This window comes from Podarcis gaigeae, assembly GCF_964106915.1.
Source record: "Podarcis gaigeae genome assembly, chromosome: Z".
Taxonomy (NCBI): domain Eukaryota; kingdom Metazoa; phylum Chordata; class Lepidosauria; order Squamata; family Lacertidae; genus Podarcis; species Podarcis gaigeae.
The window spans coordinates 11801136-11826104 of NC_139691.1; the positions used below are offsets into that span (position 1 = coordinate 11801136).

Here is a 24969-nt window from a genome sequence, read left to right on the forward strand (position 1 = left end):
TTTTGGTTATGTAAGGACTAGCACACAGAGAATTAAGATAATATCAGTGTATATATAATATGTGAGCCTTACCGGCAACAAAATGTTGCAGTATGATTCCAGCTGCTTCATTCCACTATCACCACCCTAGTTTTCACACGGTACTCAGTTAGCATTTAGTTGTGAAGGAAGATGTCCTCATACGGGTTGTTTTGACATTTGGGCTTCCCTTATAATTTTCTTTGATTGTGGACGATTTTAAATCTAACACTACCCCTTTCCCCCACCACTGATTTTCTCTCTCTCTCTCTCTCTCTCTCTCTCTCTCTCTCTCATCAAGGTTCATCACTGGCACATCTGAAGCGTGACCAATCTTGTCACCCTCAGTCGGACCCTAATTTATGAACTGGGCCGGTGGGGATGAGCTTGTGTCTTTAAGAAGTCAGCATTTCAGAAAGTTCCCCGCTTAAGAGACATCTCACCTCCTTTGGACTGAAAGGTTATCAGGAACGATAAACGGTTTCACCTTCGGCCTTTTTTTGACATTTGATGGATGAGATCAGCTTGATGGAAGCCTCTTTGCTCTAATTAGCTACACTCCACACTAAATTGTTTTAACACCTTCCCTTTGCTCTGGATGAAGTTATGTTGGCATGCCCTAACCTGAAAATTCAGACTTGCCCCATCACCTGTAGCATCAGTTGACATATGATTTTCTTTTGCTCTCTGATTGATGGATAGTCCTCATGATACCAAGGCTTTGGGATAATGCTATGTTCATTATAAACCGTCCCCATGACATTGGACACATTGGAACCATGCATTTAAAGCACCAAGATACCACTGTAAACAGACATGGCTTCTCCCAAAGAATTATGGGAGCTGTAGTTTGCTAAGGATGCTGAGAGTTGCTAGGAGACCCCGATATTCTCAGGGAATTCTGGGAATTACTTTCCATCCAGGCCTCACATAAGCATGGAGCTGAATAATGTGAATTCCTGAAATAGTAAAAAGAAAAACAAAGAACTGTAGAGTTTAAGATTACAGGTGCAGTTCACATTTTTATTTTTATTTTTGGAATGCTCCCCATGTCTTCATTGTTTTTATTAAAAATTGTTTTCATTGTTGATCTTTGTTACTGTTAAATCTCTTTGAGCTGTTTCACAATATGTGGTTTATAAACTAAGTCAACAAATTAATAATCAATCAATCAATCAATCAATCACTCAGTTTTTCAGCAAGTATAGAGTCACAGAACATAGAATTTTAGAGTTAGAAGGGGTCCCAAGGGTTATCTAGTCCAATCCCATGGAAAGCAGGAATTCTCAGCTAAAGCACCTGTGACAAGATGGCCATCCAGCCTCTGCTTAAAAACCTCTAAGGAAGGAGAGTCCACCACTTTCGGAGGGAGTCTGTTCCACTGTCAAACAGCTCTTACAGTCAGAATGTTATTCCTGATATTTAGTCAGTATCTCCTTTTTTATAACTTGAAGCTATTGATTTGGGTGCTACAGAGCAGGAGAAAACAAGCACGCTCCGTCTTCCATGGCACAGCCCTCTTTAAGATAGCTGAAGATAGCTAGCATGTCTCCTCTCAGTCTCCTTTTCTCCAGGCTAAATATACCCAGCTCCTTCAACTGTTCCTCATAAGGCTTGGTTTCCAGACCCTGGATCATCTTGGTTGCCTTCCTGTGCACACATTGTAACTTGCCAATGTGCTTCTTAAACTGTGGTGTTTAGAATTGGACACAGTACTCCAGGATAGTTTTCCACAGTTTCACAAGCAGAAACACTAGCATAGCAAGCTAGTGCAAAAACCATTCTCTCAGATACTATAGAATTTTTAAATTTAATTGCAGGGAGTTTTGTATGTGTGTGAATATGAATATGTGCTTTCAAAACTGTGACACCCCCATTGCAATTTCAAGTGGCACAATCCATGCTGTCACTGCTGAACTCTGCCACTCTGGATTCTACCACTTCTCTCTTTCTGGCAGGATTTCTTGGTGTGGGGGTGATCTTATTTTTGTACCCAGCACACAATTTATTATTATTATTATTTTACTGAGCATCGTCTGTTTGGAAGAAAAAAATCTGGCCCATCTCCCAGGTGGAATGTGTCTTTCTGAAATACAACCACCTCAGGAGAGAGAGAAAAAAATCTTAAATATGAATTACAATTCTTATATGAAAGACAGATGTGAACTGTTAAAAATGTTTATAATGTGGCTTAACATTAAAAAAAACACCTATTAACGAAGGGAGCTTCGCTGATGGGGATTGTTTGGCATGAGGGATTAATTACAAGGCTTTCACCTCTCGAACTGTCGTCTTAAGCCAGTCAAGACCCAAAGCAGCTAAGCAGATAGAATTTGTTTGTGTATTTTAGAATGGTATAGGAGTCCATTCAACTGGGGGGCTGTGGAGGGAGGGAGAGGCTGTTTTATCCCACTGCTTTTCAATCAAAGGCCAAACTCTTTTCCAATTTTAATCCCATGGTAAAGAAATATCATCTTAAATAAGATCATCTGTCAATAAACACAATCAGGGTAACCACCCTGCCCCCCCCAACATGCATTCCTTAAGAACTCTAAATTTTAAGGGACAGATTGGATGTAATATACTTTTTAAAAACATGACGAGTAACAGAACACACACACAGACTCACATATATTTTTAACACACATATAAACTTCTTTAATGGCACTTTAATCAACATATGGAAAATCTAGGTCTAAGCCCCAAGCGGCCTACAATACCAGTATTGGCAGGAGATAGCAAAGGTTATGAAAGTTATTGAATTATCATCAAAAGTGAGATAATGCTTAGTTATGAGAGAGGGAGAGCTATTCTTTTATTTATTTAAAATATTTATAGGTCCCCTTTCTGAGTGAAACTCACTCCAGGCCTGTTGAATGATATCAAATAAAAATGCAATCCAACAATAATAATCAGATCAAATACAAAAGCTCCCGTAGAGCTCAAAACATTAATAAAAGCCAGCTGAGAGTGGGTGATAAGTCAACTAAGGCATACTCAACGTAGACCCATGGAAATCAATGGCATCAGTTCATGAGACATCCAGCCCAAAGGAACTCAATGGCAGCATAGACAGAGCATGAGTCCCTCTTTGGATAGGCCAGTAAAAAAATTATGTGGGCCTTCAAAATCTTCCTGGAGACGTTGAAGTATAGTAAGAACATAAAGAGAGCTTGCTGAATCATGCCAATGGCCCATCTATTTCTACATACAGTAGTACCTCGGGTTACATACGCTTCAGGTTACAGACTCCGCTAACGCAGAAATATTACCTCAGGTTAAGAACTTTGCTTCAGGATGAGAACAGAAATTGTGCGGTGGTGGCAGCGGGAGGCCCCATTAGCTAAAGTGGTACCTCAGGTTAAGAACAGACCTCCAGAATGAATTAAGTGCTTAAGCTGAGGTACCACTGTACTGTTATCACAGTGGTCAGCTGGAGGTTGTTATGAGATGCCTGCAAGAAGGAAACCCCTCCTGTGGATTCCAGCAACTGTGCAGGCAGAGCACCTGTTATGTACTGAACTGAATCCTAGAACAATAGGATCCAGAATGCAGTAGTATGATTGGTCCACAGGAGCCACCCAATCCAGCTCCAGGTGGGAATGAATCAGCGACCTGATTGGCCTGCAGGAGCAGCCAATCAGGCTTCTGGAGGAAGTGAATCCGCAACCTGATTGGCCTACAGGAGCAGCCTGGAATTAGCCAATCACACGGGGCACATTGTGTAAATAATGTATATATAGCAGATGTTTTGGGAAAAGCTTCATTCATTGCTACTACGAGCTGAATAAAGACCATGAAATTCACACTCGACTTGGAGTATGTTTCAGCAACAGAGCTGTTTTTCAGCCAGAACTTGCCAGAACTCAGTTCCGGCACATCTCTGGTAGGCACCATTGCCATTATAAAAGAACAAGGAGGTGTTCATGGTGAGTTCCGGCACCTCTCCTTCTAGAAAAATAACACTGCAGAGCATAACTATTCTGGCTAGGAGCCATTGATAGTGCTCTCCTGCAGTAGCTTTATGGAGGTCTGAAGGTGGTGCTGAATGGTTACCATCAGGAGCTGGAATAGGTGAAGAAAGATCTCTCTCTTTTAGAATATTTATTGGTTTTAGAGTAAATGACATTGATAAAACTCAACAAAACTGTAGAGTGTTGCATGCATGCACCAGTCACATATAATAAAGAAAAGTGAGCAGGGACACTGTAAAATAACTTAATTGTTGAATGCATCGCCAAGTCTTCAACAATCTAGGACTTGGCCTCTCCAGAAGTAAATGGCTGGAGGTCTAACATCAATGACATTTCTATTTACCTAACTGATATATGCAGATCATAGCTTGTCAAAACGATCTTGCTTAGTTTGGCCTCTATTGCATGAGATGCTTGGAAAAAGCCAGATCCTAAACTCTCCCTTGCCATCCTGTCAGAGATGGACCTTTGGGGCTTTCCAGTCAGAGATCTCTAAATAAACCACAGCAAACAGTGTGGTAGTTATATTCTAACCTATAAAGTGAAGGTTTTGAACGGATGAGCAAGAGCAAGGTTTAGGTCCAATAATTGACCAGTAATGATAGAAGCAACCTCGATAGCATTTTGCCAAAACCTAGAAAGCTTGTCACACTCCGAGGTTGAGGAACCTTGCCCTAGCAGCTCCTCCTTTCTGCCACAGCTCTCATTGGCCTGGCCTTGCCCCCTCCTTTAACATTTTTGCCTGGCTGGAGGACAAAGAAGGGTATATGTGAGTATGTGTAGAAACTATCCTAACACAAAGATTAAATGCATATTCATTGCTCCTCCCGCTATTGCCCCTGGCATGTGGCCCCTGTAAGGTTGTCCAGAAGGGAATGTGGCCCTGGGGGTGAATTCTACCCCTCATTCTCAAAGCACTCCAAAGTGGCACTGGTTTATGCAGAATTTTGCTTTTCTGGGCCTCCCTTGCCCCTCCCCACCCCAGCAAGTCTCTGCTTCCAACAGGTAGACCAGGAAGAATACTATATATTTCCCCCTCAAATAACTGCCAACCTAAGGATCAACTTTGCTAGTTGAGGTTGAATTTTCAGGGGATTTATTTTTATTTTTAGTGCAGAAGGACCATGACAAACAAAGCTGCAAATGTGAAATAAATCCACCAGTTTTGTAAAATGTGGCTTGCTTCACACTTCGGTCAGTGGTTCAATTTCCTTTTGACTTAGAACTAAATCTATCAAAATTCAGCAGAGAAAGACGGGAACTGTGATGGTGTAAGTAAGTCATCAGCTGAAACGGGCGGTTTTTCAAATGCCATTTATGAAAAGATTTTTTTAAAAAAACTTTTATTATAACTAAATGCATTTGTTTAATTGTGATCTGAAACTACAAGGCAATTGGAACACAATCCACTGGGAGATTATGGGCCCATTTAGATGAACTATTTCTGGAGCCTTCATCTAGGGTTCTTTCCACAAAGCTTATGGGGGTGTTAGAGTATATCCTGTCCTTTTTGAGCATTTATTCTGATTCATTTGCAGGGTTTTTAGATTATTTATTTATTTATGCTAATATTTCTATGCCACAAATTCACCTCTCTCTCTCTCTCTCTCTCTCTCTCTCTCTCTCTCTCTCTGTGTGTGTGTGTGTGTGGTTTACAGCTGTTGTACATGAACACCATGCAATAAAAACCATTAAACAAGTTTAAATTAGAAACCAGGTAATTATTGAGGAAATACGTATTCTTCATTGCTTGCATTAGCCTGACAGACTAGAAAGGTTTCTAGCAGGTGTTAAAAAGTTGACACAGAAGGCACCTGCTGAATTTCTGTTGGCAGAGCCCTCCACAGGGACTCAGCTGATGACATTAAAGACTGTTTTGTGTTGATGTCAAATAAGCCCCACCAGCTCAGTGGACAACAGCAGTCCTTCAGCAACTGAGCAGAGACATAAGGGTTTGGGTGGCCCCTGGGGTTCAGGGCATTGTAAATTAACAGACCCTTGAACCTGGCTCAGGAGTCGATGGGCAGCCAGGGCAGCTGTTTTCATGATGGTGTCCCATGTTCTCGGCCAGATGCCCCCTCCAGCAGTCTGGCTGCTGCCTTCTGCACCAGCTGGAGCTTCCACACCAGGCCCAAGGGCAGCCCCACATAGAGCCCCTTGCAGTAATCCAGCCTCAAGGTTACCAACTCATGGACTGCAGTGGTCAGGTTATTCCTGTCCAGGAATGGACGTAGCAGGCAAACTGCCCAAACTTGATCAAAGGCACTACTAGCCACAGAGGAGGACAATAGGAAGGGCAAATGATAACACATATCCATCCTGCATTCATCTGGATTTGCTTGTCTTACCATTCGTCATTTGTCAACTCACACTTTCCAATGCATTTCCCCATCACTTTCAAAACAGCAGAAACTCACCTACCTGATCCACACATTCCCAGAAAATGCAAGAAAATGAAACACTGCTGTCCTCCAGAGTTCACACTTCTCTGAACATAGTACTATAGTCAAGTAATTTGTAACAGAATGCACTGACTAGGGTAAAATGTACAGAGAAAGGCATACAGTGGTACCTCAGGTTACAGACGCTTCAGGTTACAGACTCCGCTAACCCAGTAATAGTGCCTTGGGTTAAGAACTTTGCTTCAGGATGAGATCAGAAATTGCGTGGTGGCAGCGTGGAGGCAGCAGGAGGCCCCATTAGCTAAAGTGGTACGCGGTTGGCGCTGTGGGCTAAACCACAGAGCCTAGGGCTTGCTGATCAGAAGGTCGGCGGTTTGAATCCCCGTGATGGGGTGTGCTCTCGTTGCTCGGTCCCTGCTCCTGCCAACCTAGCAGTTCGAAAGCACGTCAAAGTCCAGGTAGATAAATAGGTACCGCTCCAGCGGGAAGGTAAACGGCGTTTCCGTGCACTGCTCTGGTTCACCAGAAGTGGCTTAGTCATGCTGGCCACATGACCCGGAAACTGTACACTAGCTCTCTTGGCCAATAAAGCGAGATGAGCACCGCAATCCTAGAGTTGGTCATGACTGCACCTAATGGTGAGGGGTCCCTTTACCTTTACCTTTTACCTTAGGTTAAGAACAGTTTCAGGTTAAGAATGGACCTCTGGAACAAATTAAGTTCTTAACCTGAGGTACCACTGTATATTAGTGAAAATAACAGACCCAATAGCATTCTTCTAGCAGAAAATTACTCTGCAGAAATGTGTATTTTTAAAAGGAAGATTGTGTGCAAATTAGGATAAATTAGCATCATAGGAACCAACTCGGGGCTGAGGTCCCTTTGCCCCCCCATAAAATATTTGAGGGGGCCAGTCCCTCCAAAAAAGTTGATGGGCATTGCCATTCAAATGGTGTGCATGTGCTGTGTCTTGTGATCAATTATGTGGGCAGTGCAATCGTTGCAGCCAGGATTATTATTTTTTAGGGGCAGGATTTTGTTAGAGGGGGCAAGACATTTGTTATGGGGGGCAGAACCAATGTGATTGATCAGTTAGCTGAATTGTTTTACTTGATCTGGGGCTGCAGTGGCCCCCCCTGCCCCCTTGGCTATGCCCATGGGCAGGGCATACCAGCCCCACATATTTTATTCAAGTTGGCCCCCCTGATTAGCATTAAAATGGTGATGAGTTTTCATGAGGACTTTTTCTTTTAAAAATTGCAAACTGATGTGGAAATGTGGAAGCCTGAAGAGTGGAAAAATGAGAAACCGAGAGAACCCAAAACTGACAGATCCCCACATCTGTAACTTAAGCTCATTCTTTCTAGTCCTGCCTCCTGGGCCAGCAGAGAGCATGCATTTTCCCTCTTTGATGTGACAGCCCATCAGTTTTTTGAAGAGTCCTGTCTTGTTTCCCCTCAGTCTCATCTTCTTTCCCACAATCCTGAGAAGCACCCCTATTTTTCTTTGTAATCAAGCATTGTCCCCCCAAGTTCTTGGGCTGTTTGTGTTCTCAGGTCAGAGCACCGTATATTAAAAATGAAGAAGAAAGGAATGTTTTGGAATCTTTTGTCACTTCCAGGCAAGCGATTCACTGGGCATTCATTCTGATTTCTTTGCATGGAGGTTAGATAACATTGAGTCAAATCAAGTCTTATCATTCAGCTTTCCGATTTATTTGCCTGTCACTTATTGCAAAAGGAGGGGGGCAATCTTTGGGGGACACAGGTCTGTTGTACAGGACCTCCCAATCAACTATAACTGTGCAACTTGGATTTCTCTGGCATGTTACTAAATCCCACCTGAAAGCAGAGACAATCTGTAGCTGCTCTTTAAAAACAGAGCAGGGGAGAGGAATCTCAGGTGCAGGGGCTGAATGCTGGCTGGCCCTTGAGAGTCTTTTCAGCCACACTCCTCGTGGTCTTGCTTTGCATCCTCCTAGAGTGTTTTTGCCTGGCTGGGTTGTGTCCTTGAACTCCAGGAATGCTTGGAAGATAAAGAGGAATGTGTGGGGTAATTTGATTTTTAAGGGGGGGATTTGAGAATGAGTTATTAAGAGTGAACGGCCTTTTAGGCTTCCTCCATGTGAGTAAGAGTTCCCTTTTTGAATAATAATAATAATAATAATTTATTTATATTCTGCCCTCCCCAGTTGAAGCCAGGCTCAGAGCAGCTAACAACAATAAAAATAACACAGCATTCTAAAATCAATTCATTATAAAATCAATTCAAAATCAAATTAATGGCAACCATTGGGCTAGAGTTCTGTGTGGATTACCAAAGGAGGGGGCCAGACTGCCTTGGCCAAAGGCCTGGTGGAACAGCTCTGTCTTGCATGCCCTGCGGAAAGCTGTCTAGTCCCGCTGGGCCCTAGTTTCTTGTAACAGAGCATTCCACCAGATAGGGGCCACAGCCGAAAAAGCCCTGGCTCTGGTTGAGGCCAGCCTAACCTCCCTGTGGCCCAAGACCTCCAAGATGTTTTTGTTTGAAGACCGTAATGTCCTCTGTGAGACATACCAGGAGAGACGGTCCTGTAGGTAAGAATAATAATTTTATGTCACGGGGGGTGGGGGGTTTAGAGATGCTTAGGTGGGGCATGGCCAAAAAAAGGTTGGAAACCACTGATCTAAACTGAGGTCAACTGCTTTATTGTAGCAGCCTTGGCTGGTGCCCACTGAGATTGGGGGAGTGGAATGCAGGGAGCCCCAACAGTACGTGGGGCTCGATCCAGTGACAGGCAGAACCAACTAACTTTCATTCTGTCGCCATCCTCTGCTGGAAGTGCTGGGTTGCAACTCTGCTTGCCCTGGGGGGCTGGTGGGTCTACATGGGAGAAGAACCTCCTAGACTGCCCTTTAACCTGTGCTGACCTTCCTCCTGGTGTTGGGACTGATTCTTGTTTTCCCTAAAAGAGGTGCAATTCCCAGAATTCTTAACAAACTACAGCTCCCAGGATTCCTTGTTGGAAGTAACATGCTTTAAATGTGCATTGTATTTGCTTTAAACATACCGAGTCACATTACCCCAACCCCACCCACAATTTATCAAGCAACTCTGCAAGCTGGTAATGAGCATGAAATTACAGTGATACCTTGGGTTAAGTACTTAATTCGTTCCGGAGGTCTGTTCTTACCCTGAAACTGTTCTTAACCTGAAGCACCACTTTAGCTAATGGGGCCTCCGCACGATTTCTGTTCTCATCCTGAAGCAAAGTTCTTAACCCGAGGTACTATTTCTGGGTTAGCGGAGTCTGTAACCTGAAGCGTCTGTAACCTGAAGCATATGTAAGCCGAGGTACCACTGTACTGCAGCCAACCAGAACCCTGCCCCCCCTATATTCCACTCCTCCTCAACCAGAGTAATCCCATCCTGTCTTCCAGGAGTGAACTCCTGCTATTAAAAGCCATGTTCATTGCTATTGCTTAAAGAAATACTGTAAACAGCCACAAAGATTCCTTCCTTGGGGACCAAATGAATCCCTGCCACTTAAGATCACATTTATTTATTTATTTTAAAGGCAGACCTTGTGTCGTTTATCGCTCCCCAGAGGGACACACACACACACACACACACACACACACACATGCACACACACCTTCCTCAACTAGAAGTCAACCTGGGAATAGGACTTGTGAATTGCTGGTGATTTACTCACTTTCAAATATTCTCCTTAATGGCTTTCTCCTTTGCCCCATTTTCTTGTTCTGTTTTTTAAATTATTCATATTTGTACAATCTCAGCACCCCATTAAGGCAGGGACTTACGTTTACCCAGGATGGGAATTATTGGAGGCAGAGTGGAAGCAGCAATTCTTAATCATTTGCTTAATTGTTGGGAGGCGAGGGGTATGTTTGTGCTAAAGATGAACTGACGTTTTCCATCATTTCCAGACCATGTTGCCTATGCACCAAGGGCAGCTTTAGGATGCCTTCCCATTCACAATTATTTATCCAGGCTCTTCCCCTGAACTTCATGCTTTCCTCTTAACTCCTTTGGGTGGTCAAATAATTTTCACGGGGCCCTATTCTGCATAGAACAAGTATTGAAAGGCAGGACTTTCAAGGCAGATGTCCAGGGCCCCATTCAGTTGAATGGACAGGAGGACTACTAGAAGCAGCAAAGACATTTGGGGAGGGGAAACACTTTGCATTGTGAAGCAAGTCGAAGTAACCACCATCTAACGGAGGGAAGAGGCTGAGCAACCCACGACTCCACAAATGTTAATAGATGACGGTCCCCATCCTCCCTGATCATTGGTCATGCTGTCTGGGGCTGATGGGAATTGCCATTCAAGAACATATGGACAACCATGGGTTCCACAGCCACATCCTGGATCTAGGGGAAGAGGAGCAGCCAAAGAGCTCTTTGCTTGTCCAGTGCAAACTTAGGCCATATTCATGCTATGCATTTAAAGCAATAGGACACTGCTTTAAACACTCATGGCTTCACCCAAAGAATTTTGGGGCCCAGATTTATTTAAGGGTGCTCAGAGTTGTCAGTAGGTCCCTATTCTGATCACAGAGCTACAATTCCCAGAGTTCCCTATGAAGAGGAATTAACTGTTAAACCACTTTGGGAATTGTAGCTCTGTGAGCACAGTAAGGGGTCTCCTAACAACTTCCCATCCCAAAATGGTATCAACAAGCATTAAATGCATGGTGTCAATGTCACCAAAGTTCACATTGGAAGGTAACGCTACCAGATCCACATTTTCCGAAACAATACACAAACTGAAATGCAAGTCGTCCTTCCAAATCATACGTTGGCCACAGGTTCAATCCTTGTAAGGGACTGAATAAGATTGCATATTCCTGCATTGCAGGGGGTTAGACTAAATGATCTTCGGGATCCATTCCAGCTTTATGATTCTGTGATTCTACGAATTTTGGAATTCAATTCTCCAGCCAAGTAACAGGTACAAAAATGCACATACTTGGGTAAAGTGTGGATTAACAAATACACATGTGAGTAAAAATAGCATACATAAATGCATCATATTCAGGGAAATGGCTTTGGGGAGGAAATGGGCATTTTAAGCAAAATGTTTACACAAAGCAATTTGTGCTAAAATACTGACAAATTTTCACGAGGATTTTAAATTAATGGCGATGAGCATCATCGTAATTTGCTACAGAAATGCAGAGAACTTGTTGGAAAAATTAGAAGTCGAGAGCGCCAGAATTGACTGGTCCATCCACTGCTACTGGAACTGAACCCTTTACACCCCCTTCCCCCACTAAGCCCAGTGAAATCTCCCTTTTCTCCAATCATTTGACCCAGCTTACAGAAAATGCAGCTATTAAGAGACCAGTTTTTGTTCCCTCTCCTTCACACAGCTGTTTGTTTTCCTTGGGGGCTTGGATTAACATTGGTCTTGACTTCTCCCCTCTTATTATTCAAAGGGTGAAACAATATTTTCTTTTGCCTGGGAAAAGGACAAAGTTCAAGGAAAGCACTTGACCCTCCTCTGCTAATCTCCCCTTCCCTGGTGCTGCTTCCCCCTTCTGTACACTTTAGCTCAGACGTTCCCAAACCCAGTGGCTGAAGCAGGCCCCCCACTAACATAAAAATTGGGGGGGGGGATGCATCCAGAAATAATTTCAAATTTAGCGGGCAAAAGAGTAAGAACGAGATTCCCTCTCCTGCATCTTGGCATGCCACTGTTCTGGGGATGCCTCCCAATCTGACTCGTGCAGAGATGTAATGGGCAACCTCTTCTGAGGGCTCCTCCAAATGACCTGTTTAGTGAGCATTCATTCTGATTTGGTTGCAGGGAGACTATAAGAAAAGTCTTGCAGGATCAGGCCAGTGGGCCACCTAGTCCAGCATCCTGTTCTCACAGTTGTCAACCAGGTGCCCTAATGGGAAAACTTCAAGCAGAAACTGAGCACAAGAGCGCTCTCCCATCCTGTGGTTTCCAGCAACTGGAGTTCAGAAATATTGCTGCATCCAACGCTGGAGATATAACACAGCCATCAGGATTAGTAGTCATTGATAGCCTTATCTCCCATTTGGGGGGGGACCCCTGACCATTAGGTCCAGTCATGACCAACTCTGGGGTTGCGGCACTCATCTCGCTCTATAGGCCGAGGGAGCCGGCGTTTGTCCTCAGACAGCTTCTGGGTCATGTGGCCAGCATGACTTAGCCACTTCTGGCGAACCAGAGCAGCGCACAGAAACGCCGTTTACCTTCCTGCTGGAGTGGTACCTATTTATCTACTTCCACTCTGACGTGCTTTCGAACTGCTAGGTTGGCAGGAGCAGGGACTGAGCAACAGGAGCTCACCCCGCCGTGGGGATTCGAACCGCCGACCTTCCGATCGGCAAGTCCTAGGCTCTGTGGTTTAACCCACAGCACCACCCGCGTCCCTTTATCCCCCATTAGATGACATTAAATAATGAATGTCCACTCTGATTTGTTGTGAGAAGATCAGGTGATGTTACATCAAGGTAAGTGTAGTCCCACACGTTCTCCTGCATTTCACTTACCACAAAAGGTCCAGTCTTTGAGGGAAGTGGGTTTGATGTGTAAGAACCCAAAACAATAATTAAACAATCTGAATTTGCCAGAATGGGATTGTGAATCCCAACCTCCAAAACAGTATGGGGGTATTTGAGATGTGATGCTTATTAAGAGTAGCAGAATGGGTGGTTGAAGGATTATAGCTCAGAGGTAGAATTTGGCATGCAGAAGTATAAGAAACCAGAGGCATTTCTCTTGGGCATGGTCGGCCAATTGGTGTTAAAGAAGGATAGGACGTTTTTTATGTATGCTACCACAGCAGCAAGGATCCTTTTAGCAAAGTATTGGAAGACACAAGAACTACCCACACTGGAAGAATGGCAGACAAAGGTGATTGATTATATGGGACTGGCAGAGATGACCGGCAGAATCCGTGACCAAGAAAAAGAGACGGTGGAAGAAGACTGGAAGAAATTTAAAGTTTATCTCAAAAATTGTTGTAAAATTGATGAGTGCTAAAATGTCAAAGGAAAGGAAAATATAGAATTACAGCTGTAAATGATTATGTATGAGAAGAAGCGTAAAAAGAAAATAAGTGATTAATTAATGGGTGTGAAGAGTTGCTGAAGAAATTTAAAACAGGGATGCAGAAAAGGGGAGGTAAGGGGAAGTCCGAGAAATAAAGTTTAGGAAAAAGAGTTTTTGAAATTATACATGTTTATATGTTTTTGTTTGTTTATGTATGTGTGTTGTTTTGTCTCTAATTTGTGTTGGAAAATTAATAAAAAATATTTTTTTTAAAAAAAGAATTTGGCATGCAGAAGATCCTGGGTTCAATCCCTGGCATCTCCAGGTAAGGCTGGGAGACATCACCTTGAGAGCTGCCGCTGATCCCTGTAGATATTACTGAGTTGGACGGACCAATAATCTGACTCAGTATAAGGGATTTTTTTGTGGGGCAGCACCATAGCTCTGTGATATGGCATCTGCCTTCCATGCAGAAGGCCCCAGGTTCAACCCCCAGCATCTATAGGTAGGGTTGGGAAAGAAGAACCACTATCAGTCAGTGTGGACAGTGCTGAGCTAGATGGAGCAATTGACTCAGTACCGTGGTACCTCTACGGTTCGTTCTGGAGGTCTGCTCTTAACCTGAAACTGTGGTGTAGTGGTTAAGAGTGGTAGACTCGTAATCTGGTGAACTGGGTTCGCTTCCCTGCTCCTCCACATGCAGCTGCTGGGTGACCTTGGGCCAGTCACACTTCTCTGAAGTCTCTCAACCTCACTCATCTAACAGAGTGATTGTTGTGGGGGAGGAAGGGAAAGAAGATCGTTAGCCGCTTTGAGACTCCTTCGTGATAAAGTGGGATATCAAATCCAAACTCCTCCTCCTCTTTTTCTTCTTCTTAACTAGAGGCGTGCTTTCGCTAATGGGGCCTCTTGCTGCTGCTGCGCCGCCGGCACATGATTTCCGTTCTCATCCTGGGGCAAAGTTCTCATCTCAAGGTAAATCTTCCAGGTTAGCAGAGTTTGTAACTTGAAGCGTTTGTAACCTGAGCCATTTGTAACTCGAGATACCACTGTATAAGGCAGCTGCATATGTTCCTAAGAATCACAGCTGACATAGAGGTGGTCAGGGAGTGGCTGTAGGCAAGCAATTGGTGAGAGCCAAGCGCTGGAAATCAGGAACCATGTCTCTCCCCCACCCACCCCAATGACATGACCCCAGAGTCCAGCAGCAGCCAAGATGGGAACTCAGATGCTACATACTTCCCTGCTAAGGAGGGAGACCAAGTGCGGGGCTTTGAGCTTGCTGGCAAAGATCAGGAAACAACCAGAGCTGAAGATGAGGAAGATGAGCCACCAGAAGCACCCCCTGGATCTCTAGGGCCAAAGCCTGGACCTGCATAGGCACTTTCCTCTGATGAACCAGATGCCTTCTTCAGGACCTCAGCAGTTCAGAGACGTGCACCAGGCAGGAGGGCAGGGAATGAAGAAGTGGCCAACTTCAGGTCAGAGGGTTGCTGCTTTAAGACTCTAGAGTAATTATTATTTATTAAAGTTATTAGTCACTTTTTTGCTGCAGCAACTCAAAGCAACTTACAATATTTTAAGCAAAAAGCCAACACATATATACACACTAAAAACAACATTTTTTTATAAAAAAAACCCCTACATTAAAATATCCCACCCACTCTGAAAGGCCATTAATTATCTATGGCCTTTTAATTAAGGCCAAAGGCATAATTAAAAAGAAAGGTTTTTGCTTGGTCCCTGAAGATATGTAATGGTGGTGATATGTGAGCCTTCCCATGGAGAGTGTTCCACAAGCTGGAAGCCACCACTTTTCTTGTGTTACCACCCTCCAGACCTCTCATGGAGGGGGCACACAAATAATGTCCCCAGATGATGATTGCAAGATGTGGTTCAGCTCATATGGGGAGAGGTAGTCCTTGACGTATTGGGGTTCTGAGCCACATAAGGCCTTATAGGTCAAAACCAGCACTTTGAAATGGGGGGTGTTAGTCACTTGGGAAGTTTGAGAGCAGGGACATAACCTTTGTGGGAGTGAGTTGCTTACTTGGAGCTCTCCGTGGTCCTGCAAGGCCTGACCTCCCTCTCTGCGGGATCCAGCACTAGACTAGGACACAGCAACCCAGGAGTCAGATCCAAGACCAAGTCAGGTCCAAACTAGGAGGCCAGATCCTGGATGAAACCACAGGTCAGGAGCCAAGATCAAGGGTGGACTGAAGCATATCAAAACCAGTTGCAAAATTTATCAAATGTTGCCAAACTTATTAAACATCCAGTAGTGGGTGCGTCCAGTGGTAAAAGCAAGCAGTTTAAGCAAACCCATCCAGATGTGTATAAATTGAAATGTTTTAACTCTCATTTTAGCTTACTTTATCTTTCTAGTGATTTTAATGCCTCTTTTAACTGTCATTCGTCAATAATATTAATGTTTTATTCTTCAGTGTAAACTGCTTATAGGTTTTTCTAACGATCAAGCACTATATCCATTTGATAAATAAATGAAATCTTTAACTATATACTGTATATGAAGGATGATGTTGGGGGAGATCTTGGCTGACTTTCTAAGCGGACTAGTCAATAGAAAGTAGGAAGGGAGGGGAAATGTCAGGTTTGCTTTTCTTGTAAATAAATTCATCATGATGATGTTAATGCTAATCAGATCTTCTCTTAGCACCACTGGACAAAAAAAATCCTATAGATCTTCCTGGTAGCTGGATCTGTTACTCATTTAGGGCTGGCTTTGAAATGTTATCTTCACAGGTTGTTTGCCTGCTTCCTCTTAAAAAAACTTTTTTAAAGAAAAGAAAAGGGGAGAGAGAGACCTCATCTGCTCTCCAGTCTTTCTTGATCAGTCTCTTCCATGTGCTTCACATTTAGGGAAAAAGAAACTTTTCACACATCACAAACAGTGTTCATGGGGATCTCCAGCATGGTTCGTCATGGCAGTTGGACCTGTTTAAATCCTTTCCCTGTTTTAATGTGGGATCATCACAGCTCCCCCCATCACCCATTTTCTGTGTTCCATGGAGACATTTAGAATGGAAGGCGGCACCTGTGGTCCTCCAGGTGTTGTTGGACTACAGCAACCAACATCTTTGACCATTTGCCTTCTGACTAGGGTTGGCGGGAGTTGGAATCCAGGAATGCTGAGAGGGCCACAGGTGCCCCTTCCCTGATTGAGAACTTAAACTGACCCAATTTACATAGCTCACCCCTCTGCCTGTACAGTGGTACCTCTGGTTGCGAACAGTATCCATTCCGGAGGCCCGTTCGCAACCTGAAAAGAATGCAACCCACATCTGTGCGTGCGTGGGTTGCGATTTGCCACTTCTGCGCATGCACGTGATGTCATTTTGCACATCTGCACATGCGCAAGCAGCAAAACCCAGAAGTAACCCTTTCAGATACTTCTGGGTCACCACGGGACGCAACCTGAAAACGCTCAGCCTGAAGCAAACGTAACATGAGGTATGACTGTGCTGTATAGCCCAATCCTGGGTTCATTTTTTCCAGGCCATCTCAGAGTGTGTCAGGACTTTGGGTCTTGATTTTTCTCATTCCTGGTTTATTAGTAATTACAGTAATACCTGCACAGTAGCGCACACCCCTGTGCTTTTAGCATGTTTTAACACACTGGCACCAGGAATTCTAATGAGAACATAAGAAGAGCCTGCAGGATGAGGCCAGTGGCCCATCTAGTGCAGCATCCTGTTCTCACAGTGTCCAACCAGATGCCCCAACGGGAAGCACCTCAAGGATGACCCAAGCACAAAAGCACTCCCCCACCTCCTGTGGTTTCCAGCAACTGGTATTTATACCGTGGAGGCAGAGCACAGTCACCATGGTCTTCTCCTCCAAGAATTTGTCTGATCTTCTTTCAAAGCCACCTAGGTTGGCTTCTGCCTCCTGTGGGAGTGAGTTCCACAGTTTAACTGTGTGGGGAAGTGCTTGCTTCTATCTATCCTGAATCTTGCACAACATTTAACTTCACTGGATACCCACAATGTCCAATAAAAACACTTTTGGAAGTCAGAAGAGGGGGTGGGTTGTGTGCATGCACTTGGGATCCAGATGTTGATTTCATTCTTGTTGGACCTACAAAAACAGATACAAGTATCCTGTGGCTTACAGGCAGACAAGAATTTGCTCTAGTGAAGACACACACACACACACACACACACACACACACACTTAAAGAAAAAAGACTTTCTTCTTTCATCTGAATGAAAATGAGCAATCTTTGGCGAAAGATTTTCAGCCCCTCCAGGGATGGGAGATGCTTGTACACATCCCCATCTGTTTCCCTTCACCTGTCCAGATGATGGTATAGAAGGACAGCCTCCAGGCTCAGAGACTGCATTTGAAGGCTTCTGGTGAGGCTGCTTTTTTTTTTTTTTTTTAGCAGGAAAATGTTCAAGCAGGACTTTTGTAAGTGAATTAGGACTCTGGAGAAATTTGCAAAGAGGACATAGTGAATGGCATAGTGGATCAAGGATAGGGTGGCATGTATTGTTCAATCTCTTCTATCTCTCCTCTGGAGCAAGAGCTGTGATCTCATCTACCAGAGTACCAGGATAAATGACAAAACATTATTGTGATAATGATACTATCATTTGACTATTGCTTGCAATGATTAGCAGCGGTCGAAGAAGACTGCCTTTTGTGCTACCTTTTAAACACCTGCTGAAAATGTTCTATCCTACCAGGCCTAAGTAGGCAATTAAGAATTCATCTTTTCACAGTGGTTAAACAATGTCTGTTTTCGACATCTTTCTGGTTTTTATTGTATGGTTTTATATTTTTATTGCTGTAAATCACTTGGATTTTTTTATTTATTATGAAGCAGCAGTGTACAAATATCTATAAATGAATGAATGAATAAATCTCACCAGGTAGAAGCTGGTTATGCCTTTCCTTTTCTCGGATGGGGTTTGCATTTCATGCTAGCAGTTTAAAATGGTGATGCTTCTTGGAAAAGTGTTTTGAATTTCTAATGAAAAACTAGAGGGTACATTTCAGCTGACCAACTTTAGTTTTTTAAAAGAAAGCTCCTTGTGGTTTTTACACCAAACATATGCAGTCAGGAGCAAATATGACCAAGTTCAATGGTAATTACTCTCAGGAATCTATACATCAAGTTGCAGTTACACTGTGTGGCTTATCAGAGATGTGAATCCAGAGTTCCCCAGCCAAATTCCAAGGTGCCTGGTTAAAGGAGTCATCAGAAGGCAGAACAGGACTTACGTTCCCCATCAGTTTAGGTTTCAAGATGACTCTCCCTAATTCTCACTTTCCTAAGCAATATGCAAACCAGAACACAGCTACCCTTCAAAATTCACTATTTTCCAAATTCTGTCATGCAGCTCTCCCATGAAACAATGTGTTCAGAAGTGCATGTACCTTGAGTTGAATATGCTTCAGGTTGAGTGTTTTCAGGGCACGCTCCACGGCGACCCGGAAATAACGGAGCGCGTTACTTCTGGGTTTTGCCGCTCGTGCATGCGCAGATGCTCAAAATGACATCACGTGCATGCGCAGAAGTGGTGAATCGTGACCCGCGCACGCGCAGACGCAGGTTGTGTTTGCTTCAGGATGCAAATGGGGCTCCGGAACGCATCCCGTTCACATCCAGAGGTACCATTGTATTAGAGGAAAATGTGTATCAGAATGCATCAATCGGTGAAAGTCACTTGTCAAAATGCACTGCATTATGGAAAGTTGCTTGCCAAAAACTTCAATATTAGGCAAAACCTGCATACAAAAATGAGAATGTTGCACTTAAATGCTGATGGATTTTCGTGAGAATTTTTTAAAAAATAAAAATTGTAAAGTGATGAAGAAAGGTGGAGAACCATCCTTAAGACCAGGGAATCTAGCCTGGGTAAGATTGTCTAAATAAAAATGTTTTTAGCAGGTGTTGAAAAAAGTACAGTGAAGGTGTCTGCTGAATGTCAATAGGCAGGGAGTTCCAGAGTATAGCTGATGCCACACTAAAGTATTGATTTCTTGCAGATGCAGAACAGGTGTTATGTATTAGTGCCAGTTCCACATATTGTATTGAAGTGATGTGATGGAGTGGCATACATGAGGTAAGGCAATCTTGAATGTAATCAGGTCCCAAGGTGTTAAGGGCTTTACATATTAATAGTAGCACCTTGATCTTGGCCCAGTAGCAAACCAGCAACAAGCACAGATTTCTGAACGCAGGTGCTATATGCTGACAAGGCCTTGCTCCTGTCAGTGATCATGTTGCAGGATTCTATGCTAACTGCAGCTTCTGGATAAAATGCAAGGGAAGCCTCACACAGAGTGACTGTGTTCTGTGTATTTCTTGTGTCATGTGCTTTAATGTTACACAGGCAGGAATATCGGAAGAGGCCCAGCAGCCAAAGGATGCTCATAAATGACCCAGGGTTAATCGCAGTCAAGGGTGGGTCTGACAGACACTGCATTAATTCAGCTGAGCAGGGAGACCCCTGCTCAGTGTTCATCACAGATCAGAAACGGAACCCTCTTGACAAGATGCAATGTACCTCTTCCTTACCAAATCCGCCCATCTGACTAACATCTGTGCACCTCTGCCAGCAAAGTTCACCTTTGCCTTTCTTGCTTTGGGCCCTGTCCCCTCCTCCTCAATGGCATTTGGAGTTTAAACCCATGAGCTCCACAGTGACGTCCCTGCTTGGAGGAGCATGCTGTTACGCTTGATGCAATTCCACATGGAGACTTCTTTTGAGTAAGGAAAAATAACAGAGCTAAGTTTATCATAGGAAATACGTCTTGGAGAAGGAAGTTCTGGGTGGAGATGCAAACAGCCATGCTTGCTCTTTTATCTTTGTAGGAGGAAGGCAAAGATGTCTCCTTTCCCAAGGTGGGAAGAAGAAGAAAGGAAAGAGGAAGGGAAGTCAGCAGCCCAAAGAGTATCAGCCTAGTATTTGAGGAAAGATCAGCACAGGCTAGGTCAGAAAGACAGTTGAGGAAGTGGCTGAGGTTCTTCTGTCTGAAGCAAGATAAGGCAACCAACCTGGGCAGCAGCATCCATGGGTGGGGTGCAGATCTGGCCTCTAGGAACTAATTGCCTGCTGCTCCTTCAAGGCCAGATATACCACCCCCTGGCAGCCCCCTATTGCTGCATCCACAGCAGCCTCTCAGCGAATAGGAGGAGCTGCTGGTATCCTCACACCCCTAGGGAGGAAATGGTGGGGGCTGCCCTCTGGGGTCTCCTGAGCTCTGCAACCACCCAGAGTGACTCAGAGTATCCTCCCCACAAAAATGGCTTTTCATTTACACTTAAACCATTGGGTAAAGTCAGTGCTTTTTCCCCAAGAAAAGTACCTAGGTGCTGGAACTTGCCATGAAGTTGTTACAGTAAGCCCCGAACAGATGCCCGTTTGACAATAGCCGCATTCACCACCCGCGGAGGTACTAAAAACTACAGCAAGCTGCCTTCCTAGCTGGTTTGGGGGTTGTCCCTGGTCCTGGTACTGGTTAATGAATGTGCCCCACCTCCCTCGTTCTCTTAGATTCAGGCAGACGGCTATGGCAGCTCAGAAAGGCCCTTGAGGAAACACATTTATGTGCAGCGGTAGAGGCCTGGATGGAAAACTTAAAGCCTGTTGCGTTACATGGGAGATGGATTGAAGAAAAGGAAGTATGAATTGGCCCTGCCCCATAGCTTGACCAATTGTGGCATGGAGCTAGGTGGAGTCATAGATCTAAAAAATAGTGTAGACTCGCACATGCTGGGCCAGCTTCCATTTTGACTTGAAATGTTTGTTTAGGGCTTTTCAGAAGTATGTAAAGGCAAGAAGCAGGCAGGAGTGCATTGGCCTGCAATGGTGCCCACCTTAGAGGTGCCGGAACTGCGCTCCGATTTGCTTTGGCTGAAAAAAGCATTGGGTAAGGTTAATTTGATTCCCCGCCCCTTGTCCCTGAAGTAGATCTTCACTCCCCTCTTGTTCCCAATGTAGAGCTTCACTCCACAGTCTCTCTTCTATGACAGGATGTGTGCGATTTTGTGCTTCGCCTCATATGCCAAAATGTCTTGGGCCAGCCCTGTTTTTACACATATATACCCTCAAGTCTTCTACACAAGTCAAATAGCAACTTAGCACTTCTTCTGGAGATGTTCCCCTTGTTCCATAGCAGGGGTGCCAACTTGAATAAAATGGGGGGGGGGCAAGTAAGCCCTATCCTGCATAATCATTAACTTGATGTTGTGCCCAGACACCATTTTAATGGCAGTGCCCATCAACTTTGGGGGGCAGCCTCCTCAAATATTTTATTGGGGGGCAAAGACCCTCAACCCCTGGGAGATGGCACTTATGTTCCATAGACTGCCTTTCCTCTCCACCCCTACCCTCATAAGAACATAACAAGTGCCTGTTGGATCAGGCAGTGGTCATAGAATTATAGAATTGCAGAGCCAGAAGGGACACTGATTGTCATCTAATCCCTGCCCCCTGGTAATGCAAGAAACTCAAATAGTCCAGCATCCTGTTTTCACAGTGGCTAACCAGATGCCCCATTGGGCAGCCCACAAGCAGGACCCAAGTACAAGAGCACTCTCCATTCTGAAGTTCCCAGCAACTAGTAGAAGTTCTAAAGTTACTGCTGCCAACTGTAGAGGCAGAGCATAACTGCCGTATAGAGCAGCCCTGTCAAAGGTCATAGACCGTCCAGCCTCCTGGTCTCCCAGCGGCCAACCAGATGCCTATGGGAAACCTGCAAGCAGGGCCTGAGCATAAGAGAATTCTGCTGTCTTGTGGAATCCAACACTGGTGTCCAGAGGAGAGCCGTCTTGAACACAGGTCCTGCTTGAGAGCTTCCCTTTGGAGCATCTGGCTGATCACCATGAGAACAAGATGCTGGGTGTTAAGTTGTGGGTGAACATATCAGACGACACAGCGATTCTTCAAACAGCTCTTGTTTATTCACAGGCCCAGAACAGAACTGGGCTGAAGGGTTCAGCCAACCTGCTTATATAGAGCTCCACTACAAAGCAACAGTAGCAACTTTCTGTAACTATCCAATCACTGAACGTCACTTTCAATTCCTTATTTGCATAAGTGGACCTGAGTGAAAACTATCTACAGTATCTCCCTGCTGGCCCAGGGTGAGAACTTCAGTACATAACACTGGGCTAGATGAGTCCCGTGTTTTATCTAGCAAGGCTCTTCTTATGTTCTCATGTTTTTATGTTTTAGAAAACATATTGAAAATGCAGGCACTGTGTAAAGTTTAGGCCAAAGTGGGTCAGCTGCAAATCCTAAAGAAAATACTCCTGCAAATCCCCAGGGCATTGCACCTGCCACTAAATCTAAGCCGATAATATCACTTAAACCAGAAAACCTCCAGGAGCTGAGAGCACAGAGCACCTGTCAGAAAAGGTTCTTTAGTCCTTTTATCCTTTGCAATGGGCACAAGCATCTTGAGGAATGGGCGGCTCAACAGACACACATTAGCTTGTTTGCAGCTGCCATGGGGGAACCTGGAAAAAGAGGGTCATGGGTAACCAAGGCTGCCATCCTATGCACACATATGATCGCCTGGAAGAAACTCCTGCCAATTTCAATGGGGCATTCTTCTGACTCAGCATGGATACGATTGAACTGATAGTCTCTGCTTTCCTGCACTCCAGTTATAAAGAGAACCCTGCTGGATCAGGCCAGTGGGCTATCTAGTTCAGCATCCTCTTCTCACGGTAGCCAACCAGATACTCCAGTAGAAAGCCTCAAAGCAGGACCTAAACACAAACACACATTCCCTGCTTGTGATTCCTAGCAACTGGTATTCAGCGACATATTTCCTCCAACAGTGGAGGTGGAACATGAGCATTGTTGCCAGCAGCAGTTGATAGCCTTGTCTTCCATGAATCTGTCTTATCCTCTTTTAAAGCCATCCAAGTTGGCAGCCACCATTGCCTGTTACAGGAGTGAGTTCCATAGTTTAACTATGCACTGTGTCGAAGAAGTACTTTATCCTGAATCTTCCATTATTCATCTGCATTGGATATCCTTGGGTTCTGGTGTAATAAGAGAGGGAGAAAAAGGTTTCTCTATCCACTTTCTCCATTCAATGCATAATTCTACAAATGTCTGCCATGTCATTTCTTACCTGCCTTTTTTCTAAACTCAAAGTCCCAAATGCTGCAAACTTCCCCCAAAGGGGAGCCACTCCTCCACTTCTCTGATAATTCTGATTACCTCTTTCTGAACACTTTCCAATTCTCAGTACCAAAGCTTTATATCAAAGTTATATTAATTTATAAGATTTCTTACCCGCCTTTTGCCAGAAGGTCTCTGTGTGCATTACAGCAACAGAACATCACAGTGGAAAAGAAGTGGAAGAGTTATACCATTATTAAAAAAAACCAATAATGGGCGCACATGGCTGGCCATGAAAAATGCTCATACTCTGGACGTCCACGACACCCTTTTGTTGTCCAAAGATGGATGTTTCTCCATGCACAAGAGAAAAGTAGGAGCAGATGTCCCATGTGCCAGCACGCTGGACCACAAATGGGGAGCAGGGAGATGGAGGGGGCCAAAGCCATGCTGACCACCCCCGCAAAAAAAACCAAAACCCCAACCCTAATCACTGTGACACATTTGCCCTTGAAAACAACAACCAAGAAACCTGTTACGGTGGTGGCAGCTGGACTCAATTAGGTGGGCATGTTTGGAGTCTGGACAGTGTCATTAGGAGAACAGCAGAACTTTGCCATTAACCGTAATGAATGAATTAATGGATGACTTGTGCTCCTCAAAGGGGTGGGGTGGGGTGAGGGAAGCAGCTTAAATAAAGTTATTAACACAGCCCACCTGTGCTGGGCTCTCTAACTAGGGCTGTTTAACTAGCCCATTAAGCCTTGAAGTAAGTCATCTTGAAAGTGAATATGAGCTTTCTGAAGTAGGCCTTTAAATGGGTTCATATAATTCAATTAGAAGGCAACATTCTTGGGACGATCTGATGCTTTCATCTCCAATAATGGAGCACAGACAACTGTTGTTAATGCAGTGTGAGATCAAAATGAAGCGCTTGAAAGCCTTTATGGTCCCCGTCCCCCCACAAATAAATATACATGGATGCAATGACGGGTACCTTGATACACAAATGTCATGCAAGGTTGGCTCTTTGATCAAGGGCTGTATACACTGTTTGTCCTAGGCCACTTTCACCCCACACATTTAAAATGCTATTTTACCACTTTAAACCATCATGGCTTTCCCCAAAGCATTCTGGGTGCTGTAGATATGAGTGATGAGAGGTATTAGTAGACCCTTGTTCTCCTCAAAGAGCTATGATTCACAGAGCTCCATGGGAAGAGGGCTTGACTATTAGACCATGCTGGGAATTGTAGCTCTGTGAGGGGAAATGGGTTACCCTAACACCTCTCCACACCCTTGTTGTTAAGAGGCTCCTCTTCCCCTCACAGAGCTACAATTCTCAGAGTGGTTTATAACAATCAGCACTTCTTCCTGGGAACTCTGGGAATTGTAGCTCTCAGCACCTTTAACAAACTACAGATCCCAGAATTATT

The 24969-nt window shown here is 44.3% G+C and overlaps 1 protein-coding gene and 1 long non-coding RNA gene across 9 annotated transcripts in view; both read left to right on the plus strand.

Annotated features, from left to right (window-relative positions):
- Nucleotides 1–1106, plus strand: part of LOC310836258 (uncharacterized protein) — a 38568-nt gene extending 37462 nt beyond the window's left edge. For all 8 annotated transcript variants that reach the window (XR_014559965.1, XR_014559966.1, XR_014559967.1 and 5 more), the window contains one exon: nt 320–1106. Coding sequence is in view for 1 of the 8 variants with exons in the window: in XM_083721258.1 (XP_083577384.1) it covers nt 320–347 (28 nt within the window). In the remaining 7 variants the exon portion in view is untranslated. The remainder of the gene's footprint in view (nt 1–319) is intronic.
- The window catches only part of LOC310836266, a 221257-nt gene that overhangs the window by 154923 nt on the left and 41365 nt on the right, over nt 1–24969 (plus strand). The window lies entirely within an intron of this gene.